General features: G+C 40.4%; 1 protein-coding gene across 1 annotated transcript in view; it reads left to right on the top strand.

Moving 5' to 3' along the window:
• The window catches only part of tbkbp1 (TBK1 binding protein 1), a 77671-nt gene that overhangs the window by 13080 nt on the left and 39556 nt on the right, over nt 1–25035 (top strand). Inside the window, exon 2 of the mRNA XM_024803529.2 lies at nt 20489–20750. Coding sequence (XP_024659297.1) covers nt 20505–20750 — 246 coding nt within the window. The 5' untranslated portion in view covers nt 20489–20504. The remainder of the gene's footprint in view (nt 1–20488; nt 20751–25035) is intronic.

The following is a 25035-nucleotide window of genomic DNA, read 5'->3' on the forward strand; positions in this document are numbered from 1 at the left end:
CATCACACATTCATATGTCAAGTTATCCTTGCTTCAAAGGAAATACAGCCTCGATTTATGAAAAATAAACAGCTTTACTGATGTTTGAGATCAGTCAGAATTTTGGGGTATGCCACACAAACGCACCCCAGCACACCAGCAGACATGCTTAATACTGCTAATGCCTGCAATGTCAGTGTAGTTAGTGGCTGTTAGTGTGAAAGGAATGTAGGCTATTTGATATTTGAGAACTATTTGATAACCTGCTTTGTTTTCTTCTTAACACGTCCAGTGGAGGAACTGCTTATTGCCGATACATCATTATTATTTATTTGATTAATCAAAGATAGTAAAGAAGTTAGTGATAATATAATAGTTTCGGGTTTTCAGGGATCCTTTGAAGTGGTAAATGTACTGCACTGACTCCAGCACACACAGTTTTAAACTTATAAACTTGCACAAAATTACTGGTAATAAAAACAAAAACTGTTTACAGCCAAGAAAATACTTATATTAGCCAATAATACAGTATTTATACGTGGTTGCTACTATATTCAACCTTGAAAAAACACACAAGTATGATTAATTATAATTAATATTTGATCAATCTCAAATTAAATCAGAAAGAAAGGATCCAATCCACTAGTGTAACGACTTCAGCAGCCAATTTTTAGGTGCCTACATTGCAGCACGTAATAAGGATATCCGAGCCAGTATTTCCAGTTTCATCTGCTGAGCATCAAAACCTAGCTGAATTGTTGTCAAAAGACAGAGAGTGGTTTGCCACTGTAATTTTTCTTTTGTAATATTTCCTAAATGGACTTGACCATTTAAGACTGACACCCACAAAACTGTAACACTGCAGTCATTTTAATCATTAAGGATTAAATCTGGAAGAACAGCTCATTCTGTGAATCCAGGCTAATTCGTTCACTGTCTCATAGAAACAGCATTGCATCTATTCAGCGTCCAAGAGCATTGTTTCCTGTAGGAAGGCCTTGACAGTGTTGTTTGCTGAGTGGGCTGCTGTCCGTGGTACTGAAAGCCAACAACCAGATGAACTGTCCACAAAAAGACATAGTGAATTCATGTCCCATTGCAAGTAAACACAATAGTACTGAAAATTAGGAAGAATTTTTTTTCTTCATACTCCACATAATATCTCCCAAATCTGAAACTCTCGACTTGCACCGGTAGCGCTATCGTAGATGCTACAAGAAGGTTGGAAATGAGCTGCGTGAATCATACACACGCCGCCTTGTAATCCCGCGTGACTAAAGAAAACAGATTTTTGGATCCAAAATCCATGAAGACTGTTTTGCTCTCCTCATATATCACCTTGTTTTATTGTTGTTGCTATTCAGTCGAAGCCCTTTCCGCCACCTTTTTAAGCATTTTTTACTTAAAGCTAGATGACAAAAGCTGGAGGATTAGTACATTTATGCAGAAGGTTACTATCTTTAGAGAATAGATGCACAGTCCTTTCCTTTTGCTTGGGTGAATGGTGCGTCTTAAGTTAAAGCTGGTCTACACGTGTGAGAGAGAGACACGTGAACTGAAACATATGGGTTCAGTGCCCTAACAAGTCTGCTGTTGCGCCTTTGTCTGAGTGTAATAATTGGCTGTCGAATGCAGTTCTCCTACCTCTACCTCTAAACAGAAAGCATGGCACAGGCTGCAAACCCCTTTAGCCTCTTTTCTTTTAATCATCTCTCCCTGCCCCTTCTCTCCGAGTTCTACCTCCGAGTTCTACCTTTATTCATCCAATCAGCTGTGCTGTAATCTACTGTAGTCGTGTCCTTTATCCTTCACAAGCGTCGCATGTCCCCAGCTCCCTCAAGTCAGTTACAGTGAATTTTTCACTGCCTTCTGTCATTCATATGTTTGTTCTTGTCACTCCGCTGGCAGCTCAGACGCCTGTTCCTATCAAACAACAATCGTGCGGTGACTACCGGTGCATGCATACCTCCTTTATTATCCACAGAATGAAAAAGAGACACACGTGAGGCTGAAACTGATGACTTTGGTTGGATCCCATCCATACTGAAATGCACTCCATGCAAGCGCAGAATGGAGTAGTTCAACCCTTTTGGTAAGGCTTTCAGTGTGTTCTGCAGTTTAGCTGGCTGGGGACTTACACAGACACATGGATAGCTCACATGGATAGTGTACAAGTGAGATGAAAGTTTTGCTTGCCATAATGGCAGACGAAATTGTGCTTACTTCCACTGACTGCTTACTAGCGTATGGTTTGGATTTGCAAAGAGTATGCTGCTTGGAGAAACAGATTTAGAGGCAGGGTTCCTCAAAGCACCTCAGGGGCTTTTGTGAGCACTTGGATTACATTTTGTAAGAATATTTGAAAATTAGTTTATATAATTTTAATATGCACTGACTCTAAAAGAGGTGCAGCAAAGTAAAAGGGATGCATCACAGTTTTTGTGTTTGCAGATGCATCAAGTTTCTCTAATAACCAAGTCCTAAATGGTGGCTTCAAACATCGGAATAAATCCCCAAGTTTGTTTGATGAAATACTTCCTAATTTGCTCTAGAAATGAGAAAACGTTTCTCACTTGCTCATTTGAAATTTACAGAAAAATTCTGTCATAGCAGCTTCATAGCTTCCTTGGCTAATAAAAAAAATCTCAGCGACATTCTGTCATATTAGCTGATCTCAGTGCCACATCAGCTAGTATCTTTGTGCTCATCCGACTGGCAAGTCTCATAAAGGGGCTTTTTTTGCTGTGTATATGACACCCACCTCCACCCCAACACCAACTTAATCAGTGTCATATCATTGATGTCTGCTCAGTTTTGTAACGGGGCGCCGCTGGGGTTTTTCCTCCCTCTGGCTTTCCATGGATGTGTGGGACGTCCAAGATCAAAACTCTACAGCCAAATATAAACAGAGTCCAGATGGAAAAGGTTTTCAAAGCAATTCCTAAAAATTCAGGTAACACACTCACACTTCCATGGATTTTATTCTGGGCTTTTCAAAACACTATGTCTACATTATTTGCTCTAATGTCTCTTTTATCTGATGCATGTTCTTTCAGTTATTATATGTACTCGTGTGTTCTCGACTGTGGCAATGTGACATTTAGATAAACTTTAGTGGCCTTTACACATGGCTACATTGGTGTTGTAGACCTCTACTGACCTCCACTGTGCAGCCACAAACAATCCACTTCTCAAGAGTTAAAACAAGACGGAACAGCCGATTAAGTGTTTAGGTGATCAAGAGTAAATTGATTTGAAACAAATTTTATAGTTGAGATGTAAGCTGATATTTAAGCAGAAATGCCACCGTTTAATTGGTATCTCTGCTCAAATGTTAATATATTTTACATAAGAATAGATTTTCTGTCATTTGTAGTTTAAGGGTGCTACCTAACCAACATACCCGACCAAGTTTTCTCCCTTAATTGCTTCAAACATCAAGCAAAGTAAAAGCCGTATGGTAAAAGAATTCAGGTAAAATTAGTTCACTGTATATTAAAACAAATAAGTCTTGATTTACCACGAGAGGAGTTACAAGATGGAGGAGAGAGGACCTAACACAGCTCAATTTTAGCAGTTGAGATTTTCATGGTTAATTAGATTATGTTGAGTTAAATACTCGACATAATCTGGCTTTTGGGACCGTGGGGATCAGTTGCATGTTTTGCAAGCTGGTAATTTGGTCTTGGCCTCCCAGTATTGGACTATCCCCTCAGACTTCAATAGAGTTCCCTGAGTACATTTTCCTTTGCACGTACTCGTCCCCCCCCCCCCCCCCCCAATCTTTTGATTCCCCCTACATACAGTCACATGCATGCATGTGTACACACGCTCACCTTTTCATCTTGCAGTACTCTAGTCTTTACGCGAAGGAGAGCATCACAGAGCCTGGTTTAAAGTGCGTGTGTGTTTTAATTCTTGGTTGGTTCTCCTTTCCTGACTCATCTTCAAAGGCCTGGTTGAGATGACTTATTTTGGATTGATGTTATGACTACATTAGTTAGGTCTGGGCCAGGTGTTTAGTTTTAATTGTTAACGTTTGTTATGTAAGTGGATATCCTCACAAAGCCATTTAAAGATAAACGCATATTGCAGTGTGTGTGTGTTTATTTAAACATCTCTGTGAGCACCAGAAACTGGCACTTGTGGGGACCAAAGCCCGTCCTCAAGAATTTGAAGGCATTTTTGAGGCTGAAAATGTGATTCTAGAGCTACAGTTAGGTTATGGTTAGGTTCAGGGTAAGGGCTCGGTTTAGGCATTCATTTCTGATGGTTAGGGTTAGGGTAAGGAGCTAGGGTGGGCATTATATCAATCAGATGTCCCCACTAAGACATGAAAACAAGTGTGTGTTTGTGTGTGTGTATATGTGTGTGACAGACTGGTGAAAAAGAGAGCAGCCCTCAGCGGTTGAGCGGCTATGTCCTTTGCCAAGGACAGTGACTTTCATTAAAGTAATGTACTCACACCTTACAAAGAGGCACACGTGCTGCTGTAAAACACACACAGGGGACACGCATGTGCTGTCGGTATTTTTTATTCATGATCTCATCCACGTGCGCTCATCATGAGTGCATGCATCGCTCGTGTTTATCATATATTCTTTCTGATCCAAGCCACTGCTCTCTTTTCCCTCACACATCATCTTGTCTCTGGACTCATCCAACATGCATCAGCAGCAGTGGCAGCAGCAGAAGCATGCACTTCTAATTAATCAGGAGCCACAGATTGTCACATCAGCACTCAGAGCCAATTAAACACTTGGTTATATTTTCTGTCTTTAGCAGCCTCTCGTAGATCTTAATGTCTTAAAATGATGGAAGCCACGGTTGGAATCAACCTCTCTTTTTGCAGCTCAGTGTAGTAGATTGCGTATTTGCTGAGGGGTACGATTGGATATGAATGCGTTATAATGTGGATATATAATAAAGTTGATTTCTAATAAAATTTTAGGCTCCGGATCTCCTCAGATAAGCCCATAACTTGTTAAAACCACATTATGTGTGGTGCTTTATGATGCATTTGTGTGGATATGCCCACTAAATATGTTCAGGTTTTTTGTGCAATTTCCATGAATCCGGCATCTGAATAAATATGCAGTAAAGAGAAGTTAATTTGAGTAAAGTAGGGTAAAAATTGATATCCAAATAGACATGGTCTTAATTCTGAATGCATTTTCATGACTGAAAATAACAGTGACTTTTCCACTTTGCTCTGTTTGCATTACTTCTCGTTCTCATGCATATTTGGCATACCATCATTTTTCATATTTTTACATTTTAAGCATATTTGTGTGCATTTGTGTGCATACGTGTGTGTGTGTCTAACTATCAGTCAGTCTTTTAGTCAGTGTATGACAGCAGAACAGACATACTGGAGGAGGATGTGATGTTCTGTGAAACGAACGAGCCTTCAGATGCCGGGAAAACAAGACAAAAGTGGGATCCAAGTAAGAGTCAGGGCCACTGGCGCTGGAATGATCTGAGCTGTCAAGGCCTTTGGCTGGAGTTAATGTATGTATGCACGAACGTGTGATGGCATCTGACTGATGCTGCTTTCCACTACAAGGCTGTGAAGCTTTGCAGTGCTGTACCGTTTTGCATTACAGCGTCTTCCCCGCCACCTAACCCACCCTTGCAGCAAGTTTTAAAAGAGTCAACAACTGCGGCATCACTGCAAGGAGCCACAAAACTAAACCCGCACTGTGCCATGTGTGTAATGATTATGAGATGTTATTAAATAAACCATGAGAGCCATCTCATCCCATGGAGGATGGGGCATAAGTTAAAAAGCTTCATCACAAAATTAGGACAGCAACAAACTCAATCCTCTTCATCATGAATAAAAAGGAAGTTTGATTCTCCAGTCCATGAAATGTCAGAAAATGAAGAGAAAAATATCCGTCTGAGGTTTTCAGAGAGCAAGAAGATATCTTTACGTTCATTGTTTTGTGCCCTTCAAAGCTCAAAGCTAATCAGTGTTTGGCATTTGATAATAAGATTGGACTAAGAGGCTATTAAACACCAAATAAACAAACATACATATACATAAAACACCTCCTGCTTGGTTGCTAGAGTCTTTTATTCTGAAAGGACCTGTAGCTTAGGCTTGCTAATATTGCTAATATGTGGTAAATAGATATCCCATCCATCCATCAAGTTTTTTCATGTAATATTATTGTTTATTTATTTGTGATTATTTAGTAATCTGAACCATATTTGGTTTGTGGATTACAATTTTGAAGCCTCAGTTTTAGCTTTCTTTGTATTTGGTAGCCAAAACTCAAACCCTATCCTTATTCTTATGGCATAAAAGTAAATATGTTATTTTGTCAATTACATCTCAAGCCCGAACAATAGATTTTTAAGATGTGTGTACGCACTGCAACTTAAAAAAAAAAAAAACAGCAGCAAAAACTGGAGAAAACACAACAAAAACAGAAAAAATACAGCTAAAGCTCACAAAAAATGTTTCAAAAAAATAAATAAAAAGCTTACAATACACAACAGAAGTGATTTAGGGAAAACTTTAAGATGACGGAATAGCTGTGGTAAGCAACTAATAGCAAACATATAGCTACAGTATTACTGGTATATGGGATACCAGTATTTTGGTGATCTAAAAATACAGCCAATATTTTTTTTCCTTTAAGACACACAACATGGACAGAGTTTCCTAAAATTTGTTATGTGTAGTTATTTTTGCTCGTTTGCACTCTGGATTAGCTGGTTTTTGTGTGTGGAATCCCAAACCTGTGTCAACAACAAGGAAGCAGCACAGTGCCCTCTGGTGGACAAACTATGCCACATCAACACTCATATTTGAACATATTTGAAGGGTGTTTCAGTCTTTTCTTTACTTTTTTTTTTTTTACATTTTTTTCTATTTAGCGCTGTTATAAAAGCTTATATATAGCTAAGATTGGCGGTCGTGCAGTGTGCGACACACTGGGTTGGTGCATTAGCGAGATGGGCTGGTATGTCTACACCAGTTTCAGTTGCTGTGAAATACATGGTGGATATAACACAAAGATTTTTTGTGAAAGAGTTGCATCTGGAAACTACTCCGTTTACAGTGGATGGTGGATCTGTAAAGCTAGAGAGTCATGCAACAACTCGCTCTGGGTATATTATTATGAGCAATATGTTTCCTATAATGTCATTTTGCCCTAATATTACTAATGTAATGTGGCACAAACATTCAGCACAGTTTTAAATATCCCGCTCTGACCTCTAGGCTAACTGCACCGACAGCTCTGTCACATTTTCTCATCATACTGTGCATCTCATCTTACTGAGCAGCCATCTTTCACTCCAGCCTGCTGGCGTGCCAACTGTGCAACGAGACAAAGCATTGTGCTCTCTTCCTTAATGCGCTTTTTACCAGCTGAGACCAAATTACAGGCTTTGTTTCACTGGGAAACACACTAGTACTCGTGAGTCATCCGACTCAGTCATCGTGTCAGCGTGTGTGTGAGTGTACTGCATGTACACCGCATGTGTCCGTGAGAGTGTGTGGTCGTGGTTAAATGGGGAGGCTACATTAAGTTGGTCAAAGGAGGCAGGACTTTAATTGCAGCCCGAAAAGAAAAGTCATTCTTTTCTCACCCTCTCTGTCTTTTTGTCTTTGCTTCTGGGCTGCAGCTTAGCTCGACTCAGATTTCAGAGTGAGGGAATCCAAGTATTGGATTGGCTATAATAATAATGAGGAGATTAATGTCTTTTGTGGGGAAAGTTCTCATTCAAAGTCAAGATAAAGGTTTTTTCTAACCCACTCAGAGTGGGTTGGGGGGAGGGGGGGGGGGCTGTGATAAACTTTGCTGCTGAATACCAAGATGGATGAATGACAGTGAGAAAGAGCAAGAGAGAGGGAGGAAAGACGGGGTGGTGGTGGTGGGAAGAGAAAGGTGAAGGAATTGACTATTTGTTTCAGCTTCGGTGGAAAGAAAGATGAGGGGAGGATGAGAGAAAAGAGAGATGGAGCTGACAGAAAACAGAGAGCAGAGAGCAAAAAAACCCCACAACTCATTGTCTCCATCCTGCCCCTGCCATCAATCTCCCAAATGGCAGCTGGCTTACTTACACACAAAAACACGTACACACAGATAGTTCTGTGGCCGCCTGCATACACAGCTGATTCCCCCAGTGATGAATCATAGAGCAGTATGGCATGGCACAGAACATCATTTGTTAGAGTTGGTGTCTTTCTCCTGCACCAACAGGCTGTATAAGTGCTTTGCATTATTCATCATGCATGTGTGACGTGTCTCTGTAGGTGTGCTTGGATGTGGACCTTATTGGCACATGACGTAGGCTGAGCTGTGTGCATATGTGTGTGTGTGTGTAGTACGTGCGTGTTCAAAGAGTACATGGAGTTCCAGTCTTAACATCACACAGCAACAGCAGCTTATTGAACAGACATAGATGTTAGTCAGCCAACAGTCATAAAAAAATAGACTTGTGTTAATTTATTATGGCAGGTCTCCAGTTACCGCTGCTGCTTTTAAAATCATTCATTTGATTTGTTGTGAATATGAATATTTGCTATAAAAAAAAGCACATGAAACCAGCGATCTGTGTGGCTATGCATCATTTAGCTAAATGTATTATTCATTTGAGGGCCACATTTAAGGTAAAGCTTTGCATTTTTCAGGTTTCATTAAAATTTTGCTTCTGCAAAATCTAGAAATATGAGCCTTTCATAGCTTCCCAAATAAACATGATTTTTTAACACATCTATTTTTGATGATATCCTTCATTTATCCTCGTCATTTTTCTCATTAAAATCAAATATGTTTTTCAAGAAACACTTAACCAGGAAGACAGTACATAATACATAATGACACGAGTACAACTATGACACACTAAGAGGAGTGCAGTTTTAACAGCAATCACACTGACATAGTATTTTTCCACTCCTTTAAATGTCAGTCCTTAGTAATCAGACATCAGTTTCAGGTGCTTCTGTTGATGATTTCAGGGAAAAGGCTCAGCATATTTAGTACTGATCTGGCTCTGGGAACGACGTGTCTGGAGCTTTTTGCGCTGTCACAGGGCAAGAGGTAGGACTGCAGGTTTCATCATATAAAAGAAAATATGATGATAGGATTTCATTCAGTCAGCTAGCAAATCAGTTAATACACAGAGGGGTTCAGTATTTTGAGACAGGACACTTTAGCACAGAGACCGGAGACACTGGGGATTGGACTTCCAGCCCTGCAGCTCTCTACCACCAAAGCAGCAAAGGAGGGGCAAGAGGTCTAGCCAGGGTGGCACATACCTCTTCAGTGAGGTATGTTAAATCCCTTGTATTTAACTATTCTAGAACTGTTCTTCTAAGAAAACACATATTTTTTTCCGTTTCTGAAACAGAAACATGTTTTTTTTCATATTACAAAATAAATTAAACTCCTCAGTACCTCAGATAAATCCCATGCTTTTCTTATCTACATTGTTGTTTAAACTTGGAGGATAGCTGACCAAAATAGAAATGAAACAAGCCTAACATGAGCATGGCAGCATGAGCAATAATGAGAAAAAAACCCCCAAACCTTTGATACTAAATGCTACAGACGTATTTGGGTTGGTACCCCTGATTTGAATTTCTTTACCACAATTTAATTCCTGGAAGTCATTATTTAGACTTTCATCTTGGAGAATAAAATGCAAAATCTGACCCAGAAGCCATTGGGCTTGTGATCAACGAGCATACAGCAGATAGTCAGACGTGATGTACTATTTGATATTTCTAATATTTGAACACAAATATCAAATCAAATGTATTTGATGTGTATGAATGAACTAAACTAAATGGATCTCAGTGTTCTTAAAATAAGTAATTGGCTATGCCCTGGAAGAGGATCACTAAAGTACAGTATGAAATAAAAGACATGCATGAGAAAAATCAAATTCCGCACTCAGTCATGTATATTCAACATCCAAGTTCACAGGAACCAGTTTGTGCTCTTGTAGATATTTGCTTGAACACCTTGGAGTACCCGGTGTTTAGGCTTTGAAGTAAGTTTGGGTAGTTCGGTCGTTGTGTCTTTTGGGCAAGACATTTCACCCGTTGCCTACTGGTGGTGGTCAGAGGGCCCGGTGGCGCCAGTGTCCGGCAGCCTCGCCTCTGTCAGTGCGCCCCAGGGTGGCTGTGGCTACAATGTAGCTTGCCATCACCAGTGTGTGAATGGGCGAATGACTGAATGTGTAAAGCGCTTTGGGGTCCTTAGGGACTAGTAAAGCGCTATACAAATACAGGCCATTTACCATTAGTTAGCAAATGTAAAATGGTCTGAAATATTATTTTGAATAAAAAACATAAACCTGAAACACAATCAACAATACTCCGGTTCTCTCTCCCTAAATGCCAGATCCTAATTATTACATCTGCTGTATTATGCTGTATGTCAACTACCTCCCTTCTGGCTCTTCAAGTAGGTTGATGTGCTGTTTTTATCACTTGTTCCATGTCTGACAGCTATCAAATGTGTTCACCCACAATGCTATCCTAAGGAGACATGACGCACAGCTCACTGCTGCTTGTTCAGCTCATTGCCTAGAGCACAGTAACAGCTGAAGGAAGCATCGTTGGGTGTGTAAATATATTTACCAACCTAGATATTCTAAAATCTGGAGAATAACAGGGATGGACAGTGAGAGATGTTGGCAAGAGGATCTGAACAAAAACAGACGATAAAATAGGATTTTTTTTAAAGTCAGAGTGGCATATTTTCCACATAATGTCAGTGGAAATGTGTCCTTGAACATGTTGGCCTCGTTATTGAAATGCTGAACAGGTTTGCTGTGCTGCGTAAAATGCAGCTCTTTATTATTTGAAACACAATTTGTAATCTGCATATGTTATCAGATATGTGAGTGTCTTTATTTTCAGCTTGCATTTTTTAATGGTAAAATGGTAAATGGCCTGTATTTGTATAGCGCTTTACTAGTCCCTAAGGACCCCAAAGCGCTTTACACTACATCCAGTCACCCACACATTCACACACTGGTGATGGCAGCTACATTGTAGCCATAGCTGCCCTGGGGCGCACTGACAGAGGCGAGGCTGCCGGACACTGGCGCCACCGGGCCCTCTGACCACCACCAGTAGGCAACGGGTGAAGTGTCTTGCAGAAGGACATAACGATCGAGACTGTCGGAGCCGGGGCTCGAACCGGCAACCTTCCGATTACAAGGCGAACTCCCAACTCTTGAGCCACGTATGAATGAAAGGTATGCAGTAGCAAATGCTGGGCATGGTCTGATCAAATAAATTTTCAAATAAAACATACTATGGTCATGTGTCTTTCTAAAATGGCGACCATGGCCGCCAGTGGTCGAGTCTCTGTTTGTGCGGTTGGTTGCTGTGATGTGATATGGGTGCGTCCAAGAAGTCTGTCCTCCAGTTTTGGTGAGTGACATTTTAATATCTTCTAATCCTAGTTAGCAGGAATTGTGTCTGTATGATGTAGCTGTAAAGTTTATAAATTCAGCCCACTAGCCTTACTACGGTAATAACTTAGTAACTCCAAATATATAGCCACTTCTGGCTCAAATAAAAAACGATGGCTCATGCATCTTTTAACTACAGTCTATGATTGTGAATTATAAGTTGGCGATATTTATACGTCAGCTTACTTAGCTTTGGGCAAGTTTTAACTACTTTCCGGATGTTTAATTGTGAACCAATAATAATAATAATATTGCATTTATATAGCGCTTTTCAAGACCCTCAAAGCACTTTACATTTCACTATACATTCACACACTGGTGGAGGCAGCTACAGTTGTAGCCACAGCTGCCCTGGGGCAGACTGACAGAAGCGAGGCTGCAATATCATGCCATTGGCCCCTCTGGCCATCACCAGTAGGCGGTAGGTGAAGTGTCTTGCCCAAGGACACAACGACTGAGACTGTCCGAGCCAGGGCTCGAACCGGCAACCTTCTGATTACAAGACGAACTGCCAAGTCTTGAGCCACGATCACCACAATAACATGTATATCAACAAAAACCAGATAAGTAATTTATTCATAAATCCACAGCACCGTGTGCATCCACTGACCCTTGCTACCTGTCTCTTTTTGGCAACAGCAAGCAAACAAACACACTAAATGATCACCTTTCCTGCAGTGACTGCTTTGTCCTTGTGCTGACACTCACAAAACACACACTCTCTTTGCACTGACTCATTTCCACACTCGTTGATGTGCCTGTCCTCATGTCCGCATGGATACGCACACAAAGGCACGCAGTCAAACCCTACCTGCCGGCATGTTAATAGGTTCTCAGTGTGTGCCGTGCCATCCAGGTTTGGCCTTGTTCACTGTGAAAGGCAGAGGAAACAGGTGCAGCCGACTGAAGCCAGGCATTATGGGAGCATTTGGCGGATGAGCGCAGGGCCGAAAGTCACACCACCTCCTTACCCTGGACTCACCATTCATAGACATACTGTCTGATTCAGAGGTGCCAAATGTCCAGCCTGTGGGGATCACAGGGCAGCACTGAGAGGAGCTGTTTAACACTGCCAGACAGAGAGAAGGGAGAAAGTAGAGAGAGCGAGGACGGGGAAGAGAAAGGATAGGATGAAAGGAGATGGAAGGTATAAGGGAAAACAGTAAAATGTAATACAAGCTCAGGGGAAGGACGTGGGTTGGATGGAAGAGAAAAGCGGTTGCATCGTTCACGTACAAGATACAACATTTAAATCGCACTCTGTGGGGACTCCAGTTTTCTCTTTGATCCTGGTTCTGTTATCACTGGAAAGCTCAGCCTTGACCGCACTGGCGTGATTTCTACTGCACTCGTATATTTATGCCTTTGGATACAACAGAAGCCCTAAAAACGTACATGCACAACCTTGTAAATGTGCATGCAGGATCATTGTGGGAAATAAAAAAAGCTAATAATTATATTGTTCGAGGTTTTAATATCTTTAGTATTACAAAGCCACACAGTGAAAACACGAAGATCCTTTTTCAATATTTACATGCAGATTTTCCCCTTCACAGTCTACGGTAATCAATGATTAGCTGGCAGTGAGACACAAACAGATCTCCCATCGAGAGAAGAATCATCTGTTGTTCGAATCCTCTGAGGTTCCCAAAAATATGATTTGCAGCATTTACAGAAAGCAGCAGCGCTAAGGATCTGATTGGGTTATGAATGTTTGTAAATGAATGAGGCTTGTTCTTTTTAACTCAGCGTAGGATACCCTGCTGAGACTTTGCACCATTTTAGCTGCTGTATGGCATGCTAAACAGAGGATACATCAGGTGTTTGCAGGATCACAGTTTTATATTTGAAGTTTTATATTTACTGTAATATAATGCACTGTCCTCCCAAGGTGCTGGAAAATGTATAGAGCTGTACATATTACCTGTTACAAAAACGGAAACATTCATCTGAATGTGTTAGGTGAGGTCAAAGGAGAGAAGAAGAGATCTAGCTGCAAAAATAAATAAATACAAATCAAATCTTGGCATGCTCCAGTAGATAAAAGCTGCATTTTCACCAATAGCATCTTTAATGGTCTTACATACTTTCATCTATTTGTTGAAGTAATTGCTTTTTGGAATTCAAAGACATGGCTCCTTCATTACATGTTTTTAATGGCTCTATTTAAACATGGCAGGAAATCTGTGCTAAGATAATAATGGGTTTATGTTAGAAAATAATGAAAAGAGATGCTCTATGATCTGCATCACAGATTTTGGCAGTCAAACCAGTGATTATCTCCGTGTCTTAATTGGTAGCCATCATGCGAGTTAATGGTTGCACATCGCTGCTATGCACAGACATTACATACTATTACATTTTCTAATGAATATAGAGGTGATATAGTTGTGCTGCACGTGTTACACAAGCCAAAAGTATAGTTATTGTGGCAATGTTCCAATATGGGGTTAAATAATTCATCTGAAGTATGTATATGTGTGTGTGTATATATATATATATATATATATATATATATATATATATATATATATATATATATATATATATATATATATATATATACATATAGTCCTTTTTCCACTGTGCAAGCATTTGCAATGTAGAAATCAACACAAAGAACAGATGCAATTACTATCAGTGTCATTATTTATGCATGTATTTGATCTGAAAGCCAGTGACAATTCATCCTGAGGGGGCGCATAGTGTAAGCATGGTTATGCATCCAGTGGATAACAGTTGCTGTTTTACTTAAACGAAAAAATAAAATGTCACTAGAGGACAAATCTGGATCAGCAAAGTCATTAAGATTCATTCTCTGAGCCCACCCAATTTCTATTCCGAATTTCACTCCAATTCATGAAATATTCAGGTACAGAATGACGGACCAATGGCGGACTAACCATTAGACTGGCTTTGCAATCCAAATAGCTGTGTGGCTAATGTTAAAATTCTTTAATTTATTTTTGCTGACATGCTGAATGGAAAACATTTCATAAGCAGCTGGTATTCGTGAAAGCTGAAAATTTAGGGAGACCTTTGGCTTGATTGATTTCTGATCTTTGGTTTCCTTACTCCAATCTGAAATTTAAAAACGTGCAAATAAACCATTTGGCATCTGAAAAGTGCTGTTTCAAAATTCAAGTGCCATATGTTTCATGAATTTTTAATGCCTTAGTCTGATAGGCTGATCACGAGGCAAGATGCACTTGAATCCTAGTCTCTAATGGATAGCTTCTTAGTGGGTCTTGTAGACCATTCTGCTAAAGTTGTTGTATTTTTGGCTTTAAATGGATTCTTTTAATTCTCCTAAGACTGCAGAAAAAAGACCAAGTAATATATATTTCTCTCTGAGTGTGTATTTAAATTTGTGCTGCAGTGTGTGAATGTGATAACATTCGGTTTCAGACGTGAATCACGCTGGAAGAAAATGTCATCAGACCAGAACTTCTCAAACTGTTGTTTAGGCTATTGTGAAATAAAATAAATAATAGGGTAGCTCATTGAAACACAACACAGACATGTAAAGATGAACACATTAACTGCTTAGTTGTCGTGACTTTAGACTTTCCACAGCAGCAGTCTGTGGCCTTTTTAGTACTATGACATAGAAGGATGGGAGTGGTGATTTAATCTCTGGAGAGAACGAAAGGGGGACAAGGAGGGAAGAGGGTGAGAAAAGAAGAGTGGGGGGAGGTAGTCTCTGTGGAACAGTGTCTGCCACGTGGCTTCCAGGTAATGTATGACTTCTTGCGGTAATCACTGTAATGAAGCAGGGAGCTGGTTGGGGGAGAAGCATCTGACTTTATGCCTGGAGTCCAGTGGGGCTTTGAGAACCTCAGCAAATGAGCCTTGTGGTCCAAACAAGAGACAGAGAGGGGATAGAAGAGTGGAAAAGAGGGGACGGCATGAAGATATCAGAGGGATATTTTGAGTAGAGGAGCTGTGAGTGTGTATATGTGATAAATGCATCACTGTGATAAATGAGAGGAGCACAAAACACAGATGTTCCCGAGTTCTGGTCCTTACCTATCAGAAGACAAACTGATCATCATCCACGGCACTCTCTGTGCAACTAGAGGAAATTATTTTCTATGCAAATTACTCAGATATCCACGGCCAGCACATAATTCTTTTCGAATTTATGGCATGATTTATGTTTTGCACGGGGTGCTGAATATAAATATCCACATGGTGCTATAATATCTTTTTTTTTTTTTTAGATATGCAGCCTATATGTAGGCAGATCATATAATTTTAATGTAAATAATTCCACCCAATACTACGTGGTGAAAGTTTACTTTGTTGTAGGTTTGTTTGGTTTAAATGTAATTTGGTAATCTATCCTGAGGTTGTATTTTTATAATATATCACCATCTTGCCATGACTTATTCAAAGTGATTTACCAGGCTGAGCAAAACAAATAAATGGATAAATACATAAATACATAGAAGCAGCTCTTCCAGATATTAACACGTTGTTCTTGCTGGGGATTAGTTTAAGACCACGTGTGAAAATGGAGAACAATTAACCGAGCCGCGCTAATGGAGAGTTTAATAGCCACAGCAGCTGAACGAGCTTGGATGGAAGCGGCATCCTACCTGAGTACTTTGGATCGCATCCAAGAGCTCATGTTTAAATGAGAAAAGAAAACCTTGGCCAGCCTTCCAAAGCAAACATGGACAGTTTTGTGGTTAAAGTTGTATTAACTCTTTTGGGTCACTTGAGGGCAGTAGAGCATCCTACCAGTACTACGTTTTTGTTGTTGTTGAGAGACATAATGAGGTTCCACCTGTGCCAGAAATATGACCTCTGAACATGTGACGTGACATTGTTCAGTGTTTTTCTTTACCTTGAAAGTTAATGTGACAAAATTCTTTTGACTAACTGATGATCTGTGTTGATTCTTAGTTAACTTTACCTCTGTTGTGTTGTCCTGATAGATCATCAGATTTCGCTGTTATTGACTATCTTGTGCTCATTTCTTGCCGTCCAGTACTGCAAATAAAAACGACTTGTGATTTCATATATACTTATGGACACAGCAAGAATTAATTTAACTCTTTAACAGATCTTTTTAAACTATAGACAGTATACAAGTAGCTACCGTAACATTGCCCATTGGTTTGTGACGCCCCATTTCTAATCCTTGGGACAAACAATTTCAACGTTGCCATCTTTGTATTTTAACTGGCTATGAAACTACACACTCATTGGCTAATGGCTTGCCAATCAGCAAGTCATCAACCAATGGGCATGGCCTAGATAATCGGACAAAAATTTACATAACGGACAAGTGTAATGACCAAGGCCTTAAACTCGTCATGATTTCTAAAGGACTGCAAGTTGTTTTCGGAGCCACGGTATCCCAGCCGGTGGCTACTAAAAGAATTGGAGGTTTAAGGCACTTCTGCTTCATTTTTCAGACCCAGAAGTTACGTCCATCTTTAGAAGCTGTAGTGTAATCCAAAAGATATGCATCAGATTTATGACATAAATAGCTCAGTTGTTGGCAGTCAGACTACAATAAGAAGAAAATACACATAAATATAACATTCCTAACAACAGATTCAGGTGGCACTAGGATGTCAGAGCGCATCGGGACAACAATAGTTTCCAAGGAGAACACATAATGAAGTATACTTCAGACTACAAAACCAAGCTGATTTTGTCACTGTGCATGTGAACAGAATTTTAGCACCAACAGAAGCTAATAACACATGAGTTAGCCACAAGATTGTTAGCCAGAAAATTGTGCTTAGGCTCCAGCGTTCCATGTATGAGCTTAGGAGAAGAGAGAGGATTGGGTTGAAAAGTGCCCCTTTCCAAAATGAAACCTGCATGCTCACATTTGGCACCTAACAGTATCTAGTGCATTTAATAGTGATGCCAAGAGGTTCTGGCATTGTCGCTCATGTCTGGGACACCAGTGACAGAAACCGAACAACACAACGTGACTGTTAACAAAGACTTACCTACTTTAATATAAACATATAGCAAACGTAGTACTCACCTGAAGTTATGTCTGAGTCCATTTAATACACATGATATGTACACTCTTAAATTAGATCTGTTTTTGTCTGTGCCAACCTTTAAGAAAAATATCCGTCTCTTTGGATAAAACGCACTATATAAGAATCATCTAATGAAATCATCTAATGAAGAAATGTGACATGAGAGGTCACATTTTTTCATTAGAATTTTTATTGCTAAAACAACAACACTGATTATTGCAGATTTGCAGTTGTAAAAACATTTCTGTCGCGGTTAAAAGAAACCAATCGCTGTCTCACCAATATTTCCATTTTAATGGTATTCAGTGTTATTCTCCCTCTGCTCCCTTTTTTTGTACAAACTGTTTATCTTTCCTCCTGCTATATGAGACACCATGTGCAAAGATATGATATTATAGTGACGCAGTGTTTGCCAGAGTAAACTGCCTCAGACTTGACAGCATGATGTCAACACAGTATACATCACGGAGCCTTAATATCTTCCCAGCTTAAACACTACTGTCCAGGCAGTTGGCAGGTGATGGGCACTGCTTGATCAAACAGGCATTTTTGTCCACGCGTGCATTTTACTCAGTGTTTTTTTGTGTGTGTGTGTGTGTGTGTGTGTATGTGCGTGCCTGTGCTCGTGGGAGTGCTTTTGGATCATCCCGTTAGACCAGCGAGGAAAAGAGCCGTAGATTGGCTGAGGCTTTATTCCCCTCTCTCTTGAAACACAAGGAAAATAGCACCGTGGAGGAAGGGAGCAGATGAAAATAGCTCAGTGGGCAATCGCTGACTCACAAGGCAATGCTGGGAGTCAGGAAGGCATCCATTCCAGTATACATCAAATCAACTAGCTGTTGTGTAACTCCTCTAGTACCAGTAAATCAAACCGCTGTTGCTACGTCTAGTATGACTTTTGTGCACTTGTGCCCTTTGTAGCGGAATTAAAAGAGGATAGTGACATCACAGGCACCATTTATCACTTTTGACAGCCCAGCCCGGAGTCTTCGGGGCAGGGGAGGGAGGCCAGCGTGGTCAGCTAGCTACTCAGCTCATTCATCATGCCACTCAAGGAGTCTAGGCTGTCAGAGCTCATGTTTTTTTTAAGTACTGTGAAATGGAACAAGACAGCAAACCCAACTCATATGCAAATCATACTCTGATTAACATATCAGCTACAGTACATGCACTGGTTACTCATGCACCTGTGAGGGACTTCTCACCAAAAATTAAATGCAAAAGGCCGAGGTAATGAAGGCCAAAGGGTTCACGAGATTACGTGTGCTTTACTGTTTTGCTAATAATCACAGTTTTGTACATGTAAGCATCATATCCTGGTTAAGCCTGGAGAAAAAGATACAAATCCGACTTCAGAAAAGTGTATTTATATTGCTGTGAGTGGCTAATTGAACTCAGGAGATACAGAGAACTTGGGAGGCGGAATAGGCTGAAAACACCAGGCTGTCTTCTGAAAACATTTTATCACCACAGGTGTTTGTTTGCTTTGTTAAAGAATATCCGCAAAAGCAATTCACTGCAAATTTCTGGCCCTAGCCGACTGCTGCTTAACCTCCAGACCCACAGCAATCTAAATGTTCCCAACAGAAATGCCCTTCATAAATTAAAATGTTGACACGTTATTCCGTGCAGGGAGAGCGGCAGCATTAACTTCTCAGACGTTTTTTGTTGAGTGGGATGTGATGATTGATGTGTCCCACCCTTCCCTTCTTTGTGACTGGAGAGCTAAGTGAAAAGAGACAACGAGGAGCACGGCGTTTTATCCAGAGATGAACCTTGAGTGCCATATATTGTAAAATCACAGCGAAAAAAAAAGGGAAATAAAAGACAAGAACAAGGGCAGTGTTTGCTTCATAGACTTACATTATATAATACAGAATATTAAATGAAAAATATAAGTAACGAAGACCCAAAATCACAATATTAAAAACAATGCAGAAGTCATATTAAAACACTGTGTAGTTATCCTGCAGGCAATAACAAAGCAGGCACACAAAAGGAAAAAAAACCCCACAAAAGTAAGCTGTTATTTTTAAATGGAAGTGATGGAAAGATTTTAAACAGGCTCAAAGAAACACTGATCCATCTCAGCCCTCCAGAGACCCAAAGTCTGGGTGAACACTGAAAGCTAAGTGCCATTAAAAACACATACATGGATGGGCTCAGCGGTTCAGAAATATTTGGGAACCAGTGCAGTGGATTGTTTTGAAGTCTTTATCTGTTGGCAACACTACGGAGTCTAATCATATTCAAATAGGGTGCTTTTATGCTGAAATATGTTTGATTTTACAGAAGAAGAAAAAAAAAATCTTTCGAACTCATGATCTAAAGCTGTGCTCTGACTTATCTAAAAACCGTCTGCGGCTTGCTTTCTCTTTATTTCATTTCTCTCAGTTTCTTTGTTTTGTACCTTCAAAACCTGATTGCAGACAAATGATTTGTTCAAGCTAAAACACGTTAAGATCTCCGTGTCTTTCCCTCACCTTGTTATCCAGAGCAAATTTGCATCTCTTTGTGTCCGCTGCACTGACCTGATATGCGGTCACGCTGCTTCTCGAGTTTGCTTCCCTTCTGTCAGAATGGGGCAGTGAATAATCAGGTAGCTCTGTGTGTACTGGCATTTCTTTTGTGGGGGGCAGCTTATGCGTAAGCACACCCGATGTGATATTGTGGCTAACTGGATCACTGCACCTACAGTACATCTGAACTCCTAAGACACAGTAAGCCATCTCTAAATTTCACGTGCCCCTCAGTCATCCTCCCGTGTCTCTCGGTACCCACTGTGCTTTTGAATATTTTACATTGTGTGTGCCAGCAGTCCGACTGCTCTCGATAGAAAACTGCTTTGTTCTTTTTTGTTTGTTGCGAGTAGCTGAGTGCTTGATGTTTTTTGGATTGCTGCTGTAGCACCGAGAGGCGACCCCAGCCAGAGTTATGAAATGTTTCTTTTTTAATTACTTTATTTTTGGATGGTGCATTTAATTGAATGGAAACAATCTGGCAGTTTAATAATTAATAAGCAAATATCTGTCTCTGTGTGCCCTCAGCTTGAAGCTCTGAGTGATGCAATCTCTGTTTGGAGGCGGAGGGGAGCTGGGGCTGCTCGGTGGAGGCGGCGACGCAGGAGGCCTGAAGGAGGATGGCTGTGGCAGCGTCGCGTGGCGGTCTTCGCCGCTGCCCCATGATGAAGTCTACTCAACCTCCCACTTCGCCCTTATCACCGCCTATCAGGACATCAAGACCAGGCTGGCCTGCCTGGAGCGGGAGAACACCAGTATCAAGAGGAAGCTGAAGATCTACGAGATCAAGGTGAAGAGTTTTTCACTCCTAATGTCAAACATTACAGCAAACTCAGACTCGCACAGTTGTTTTTGACCTTGTTGGTATCAGACAGAAAAACTGCAGTACTGGAGAGGATGAGGCTAATGTGTTTTTTTTAATTTTATTTACTGAAAGTTGCTCAAAAGGGGAGACTGCTGTCCACTCACCTTCCATTTTATTGAAGTAGTGAGATTGTGCACAAAAAAGATGAAAGAGAGAGCTTTCATGCTCTGTGATTGGTCGGCTTTGATCCTTGGCTAGCTGGAGAATGAACATTAACCTGAAAGGAGGGAATTATTCTGTGATATATGGCACAGAAGCCAAAATTTTTTTCCTTTAAATGATACTAAATGACATTTGTAAACATGTATCAGAGCCTGAAATTAATTCCAAATATTTGTCTGTATGCACTGACCCTAGAAGGTTATGTCGATCCAGATTAGTCTGTGATCATTTCTTGAGGACATCAACATAATGTCAGTTTGATATGTATTTTGCTTTTTCTTTTATTTGTAAGGAGTCCTTCCGAAGGTTTTTGGATCGAGATTCAACTTAAATCCAAAAGTTAAAGGCTTAAAGCCAAGAATGAAGCAGTTTTGTGCAACTTTTACGTAATCCCGAACTAAATCCACTCAAGTTACTCAACTAGCAGAGGTGTCAAAAAAATCACAGGAGACCAGACGAGCTGAAGACCTCAGGAGTTTGTCTCACATCTCAACAAACTTAGTGAGATATTAAACTCATATGCATACTCGGATACTTTTTTAGGTGCAAATGTTCAGCTGCACGTTCACGCTTCCAGTGGTGTCTTTATTAACTCAGGCTTTCTGCTTCAGGCTGTGTTTCATACATCATTTCACTTTTTGCATACAAAATGGATGTCAGTCAGAGGAGCATTTCATCGGGAGCTAAAAGGAAACTATGGCTACAAATAAGGCATGAAAGCAATGCTGGCAGAAAACAGTCAATTTTGTGTATTTTTAAGTTTATATTTTTAATTCCCCACTCAATATGCTCTCGGTGCTGGCATTTACTTCTAAGGTGACAGCTTGCATTAGAGTTGTTAAATTTGATATGTTTAAACTTCACAAGCAAGAAAGAGATGTGGAAATCACACATTTATTTTTATTGACTGAGTTTTCTTTGATAGGTTACAGTAATCGAATTGATTCTCGTATCTGTGTTCTGTTCGATGAGTTGCATAAAACACACTTTGCAGTAAATCTGAACCGAGAATAAAAGCATATTTATGCATATTTATTCATGCATTTTCTGTGCCACCAAGTAAAGGCATGTAAATTCCCCGTGTCAACGTGATGCAAATAGTGTGTGCTGCAAGGCTTCGTTGAATAACATCACTAACGTATGGCTTTACAGGTTTGCATATAAAACATATCCCATGCCTCAGTTTAAGTGCTCGCTGTCACTGACAAAACTGGGTTGATTAAGTGCATGAATGTACACTATTAGCACTGAAATCTACTGGGATTCAGCAGAAGGGTTGTGACAAAGAGTTCAAGCAAAAACGTCTTAGTTTCCAAAGATAACGTCAGCGACAGTAAATATTTCTGCACAGCTGGACCTGCAACTTTGTCGGTGGATATCAAAGCAGTTCTTGGTTGGGTGAGAAAGCTGGTGAGGCAGAAATCCACCTCGCAGCAGTGGTTGGACCAGCACGTTGATTTAACGGGGAAAGGGAAGGCAAATGAGCGTAAAGAAATAGCGTGGGAGGACAGAAAATGAGGAAAAATGGGAAAAGAAGTGGAAAGAAGGAGCAACATGGGCGGAATCATGCGTTGATAAACACGGAGAGAGGGTGAGAAATGAAGGAGTGAAGGGAGATAATGATGTACGGAGCAAGGGAGAGCTAAATGGTTCAAATTAAGAACACAGAAGGATTGGAGAAAAATCACTCCTACATTGTGATCATCATTAGTCTGTGGTCTACTTATTCTAGAAATAATATGGCTATGAAGTAGTGATGTATCTGAATTTCCCTCAGCCTTCACTGCCTAATTCTCCTTCAGGTACACAAGGACTTTTAATAAGCTGTACTGCTTACAGTATTGGAGAGCATCATTAACAGTGTAGCTCTTGTTCTGCTGCATGTGAACAGAGAACAAAATGTTTTAAATGACTGAAAAATTGTGAAAGAGGCTGCTGTGATAATGAAGACAGTTCCAAAAAGATGCAAGCTGTTGCAGTATTACGAGCTACCGGGGAGAATTTTAAGCTTCAGCTATGTTTGAGTTGACTGTTTGTGAAAGAAACAGTCAACCAGAACGACTCCAACCCCATATCACGACAAAGGGTGCAACAGACATGCCGGTTAACCGTGCCCGTAAAATGGGCACACGTGCAGATGTTGCATTTCCAGCAGGGGGAGATAATACATTTAAAGCCAAGAAGGCGGTAGTGAGCAAAAAAGTGCATTCCCGGGTCCTAAGTTACCAGAAACAATTAAGCTAGGCGGTTAATATGTATTTACATGTAAATGTGGTAATAATGTCTGTTTCCCACGATTACTTCTGATTGTGTGTATATTACACATTTTGCCGTGATACCAGGTTGAAGAGTCAGGGTGAGATTCTGAATGAATTTTGTTGGCTTTTCTATGATTTATTGTTTGCAAGAGATAAAACATGTGCTGGAAATGCATGAGAGGGGTGGCAGGTATGGAGAAGTAAGACCGAAGTCCTGCATCATTCTAGTGAGCAGCTGTTGTTCGAGGCTTCAGGCCGCCACATTGCTGTTGACTTACTCTCAAACTGTGGTTTGTTCAGGGCCCTCTCCCAGAGAGACAGATGTTGATTTTGGAAGAGCAGGTGCAGATGTTTGCTGTTTGGAGTAGAAGCTGTCACACCTGTGCCTATGTAAATAGAACATGTGCCTTTTTTCAGCTTTGAATATTTAAGCATCCCCCTCCGGAGCAGACAAGTGAAGCTAATGTGGAAGTGCCAAAAATTCTTATAATGGACACTTGAGGGAAGTCAGTTTCCACAGACTCCCGTGTTAAAATGCCTGGTTTTACAGCATGATGACTCCAATTTTGAAACTCCATCAATATGTATGGAGGGCAGGAGAGAGGTGAGAGTCTACAGCCATCTGTGAAACATGGTGGAGGATCTGTCATAAAGTACCATTAGACTTTGAGTTCAGATCCACCATTCAGTGCCATCTGAAGAGCATCTGACTCCTAAACAATACATTAATGCATTTAATGTTTTATCCACATAGGTCCGCTTGGGACAATCGTGTGCCTGCTTTCTGCTTTATATGCTGTATTTCTATGTATGTTTGCACATGCAGCAAAGTATACACTGGGGAATATGATTATCTGTTTGGTATCAGGTGTTGCAGAAAATTGGAATGAACAAGAACCAAGCATTACTAAAGAAAGGAGGAAGTAACAGAGCGGAAACCAAAAACCATGGCACGAATACTATTTAACACCTGATCCAGCTGTTATCCAGCTGTTATCAGTTACAAATGGAAGACATTTTAGTAGTCCTAAGTGTAGCTCAAGGTTCCTCAGCACAGCTGCTGCAGTGATACAAATGGAAGTGTTTTTTTTTGTTGCTTTGTTCATGGGTAAATCAAGGTTGTTGTCGGCGTTCCTGATGCTCAGCGGCGTGAGAATACTTGATGCCCTCTGGGATTGCCCACGTTGGGAACATTTACTGTTAAACTGAGCAGAGAGAGGTGTTGCACTAAATGGAAAAGGGTTGTTTGCTCCTCGAACAGACATTGCATCAGCAAAACAATGACTTCACACAGAAAATGAATAGCCCTCTGAGCCTATGGTAGGCACTTTAAATGTAAATGTGTTCATTTAGGTTGAACGACACACGCAGTTATATAACGTGTATGTTTCTATCAAAGCATTCTGGTAACTACAGGAGTTCAGGACCATGACCGCCGACACTAGAAAACAATAGTAAATGTAATAAAGTCCATTAACTCCTTTTCTAAAGTTATGATGATGATGTAATAAATCACACCGGCATAAATTCAGCTACATATAATGAAATTATTCCAGCATATTTTAAATGTAAGCGATGTATTTGCTAAAATGCCGGTTCTCTGCCATCCTTTATTATTTCCTTGCCTGTGTCTTAGTAATAAAACTAGCAATTTCTATGTTTTTCAGATTGTCAACAAATCACATCCAAAGACAAATCAGCACTGATCCAACTAGAAGTATTGTGCCTGATTCTGCTGTTCTTAAAGAGCTCCATTGTTGTCAGAATTTATTACTAACACATCAGTGAGC

This window comes from Maylandia zebra, linkage group LG8 (genome assembly GCF_041146795.1).
Source record: "Maylandia zebra isolate NMK-2024a linkage group LG8, Mzebra_GT3a, whole genome shotgun sequence".
Taxonomy (NCBI): Eukaryota; Metazoa; Chordata; class Actinopteri; order Cichliformes; family Cichlidae; genus Maylandia; species Maylandia zebra.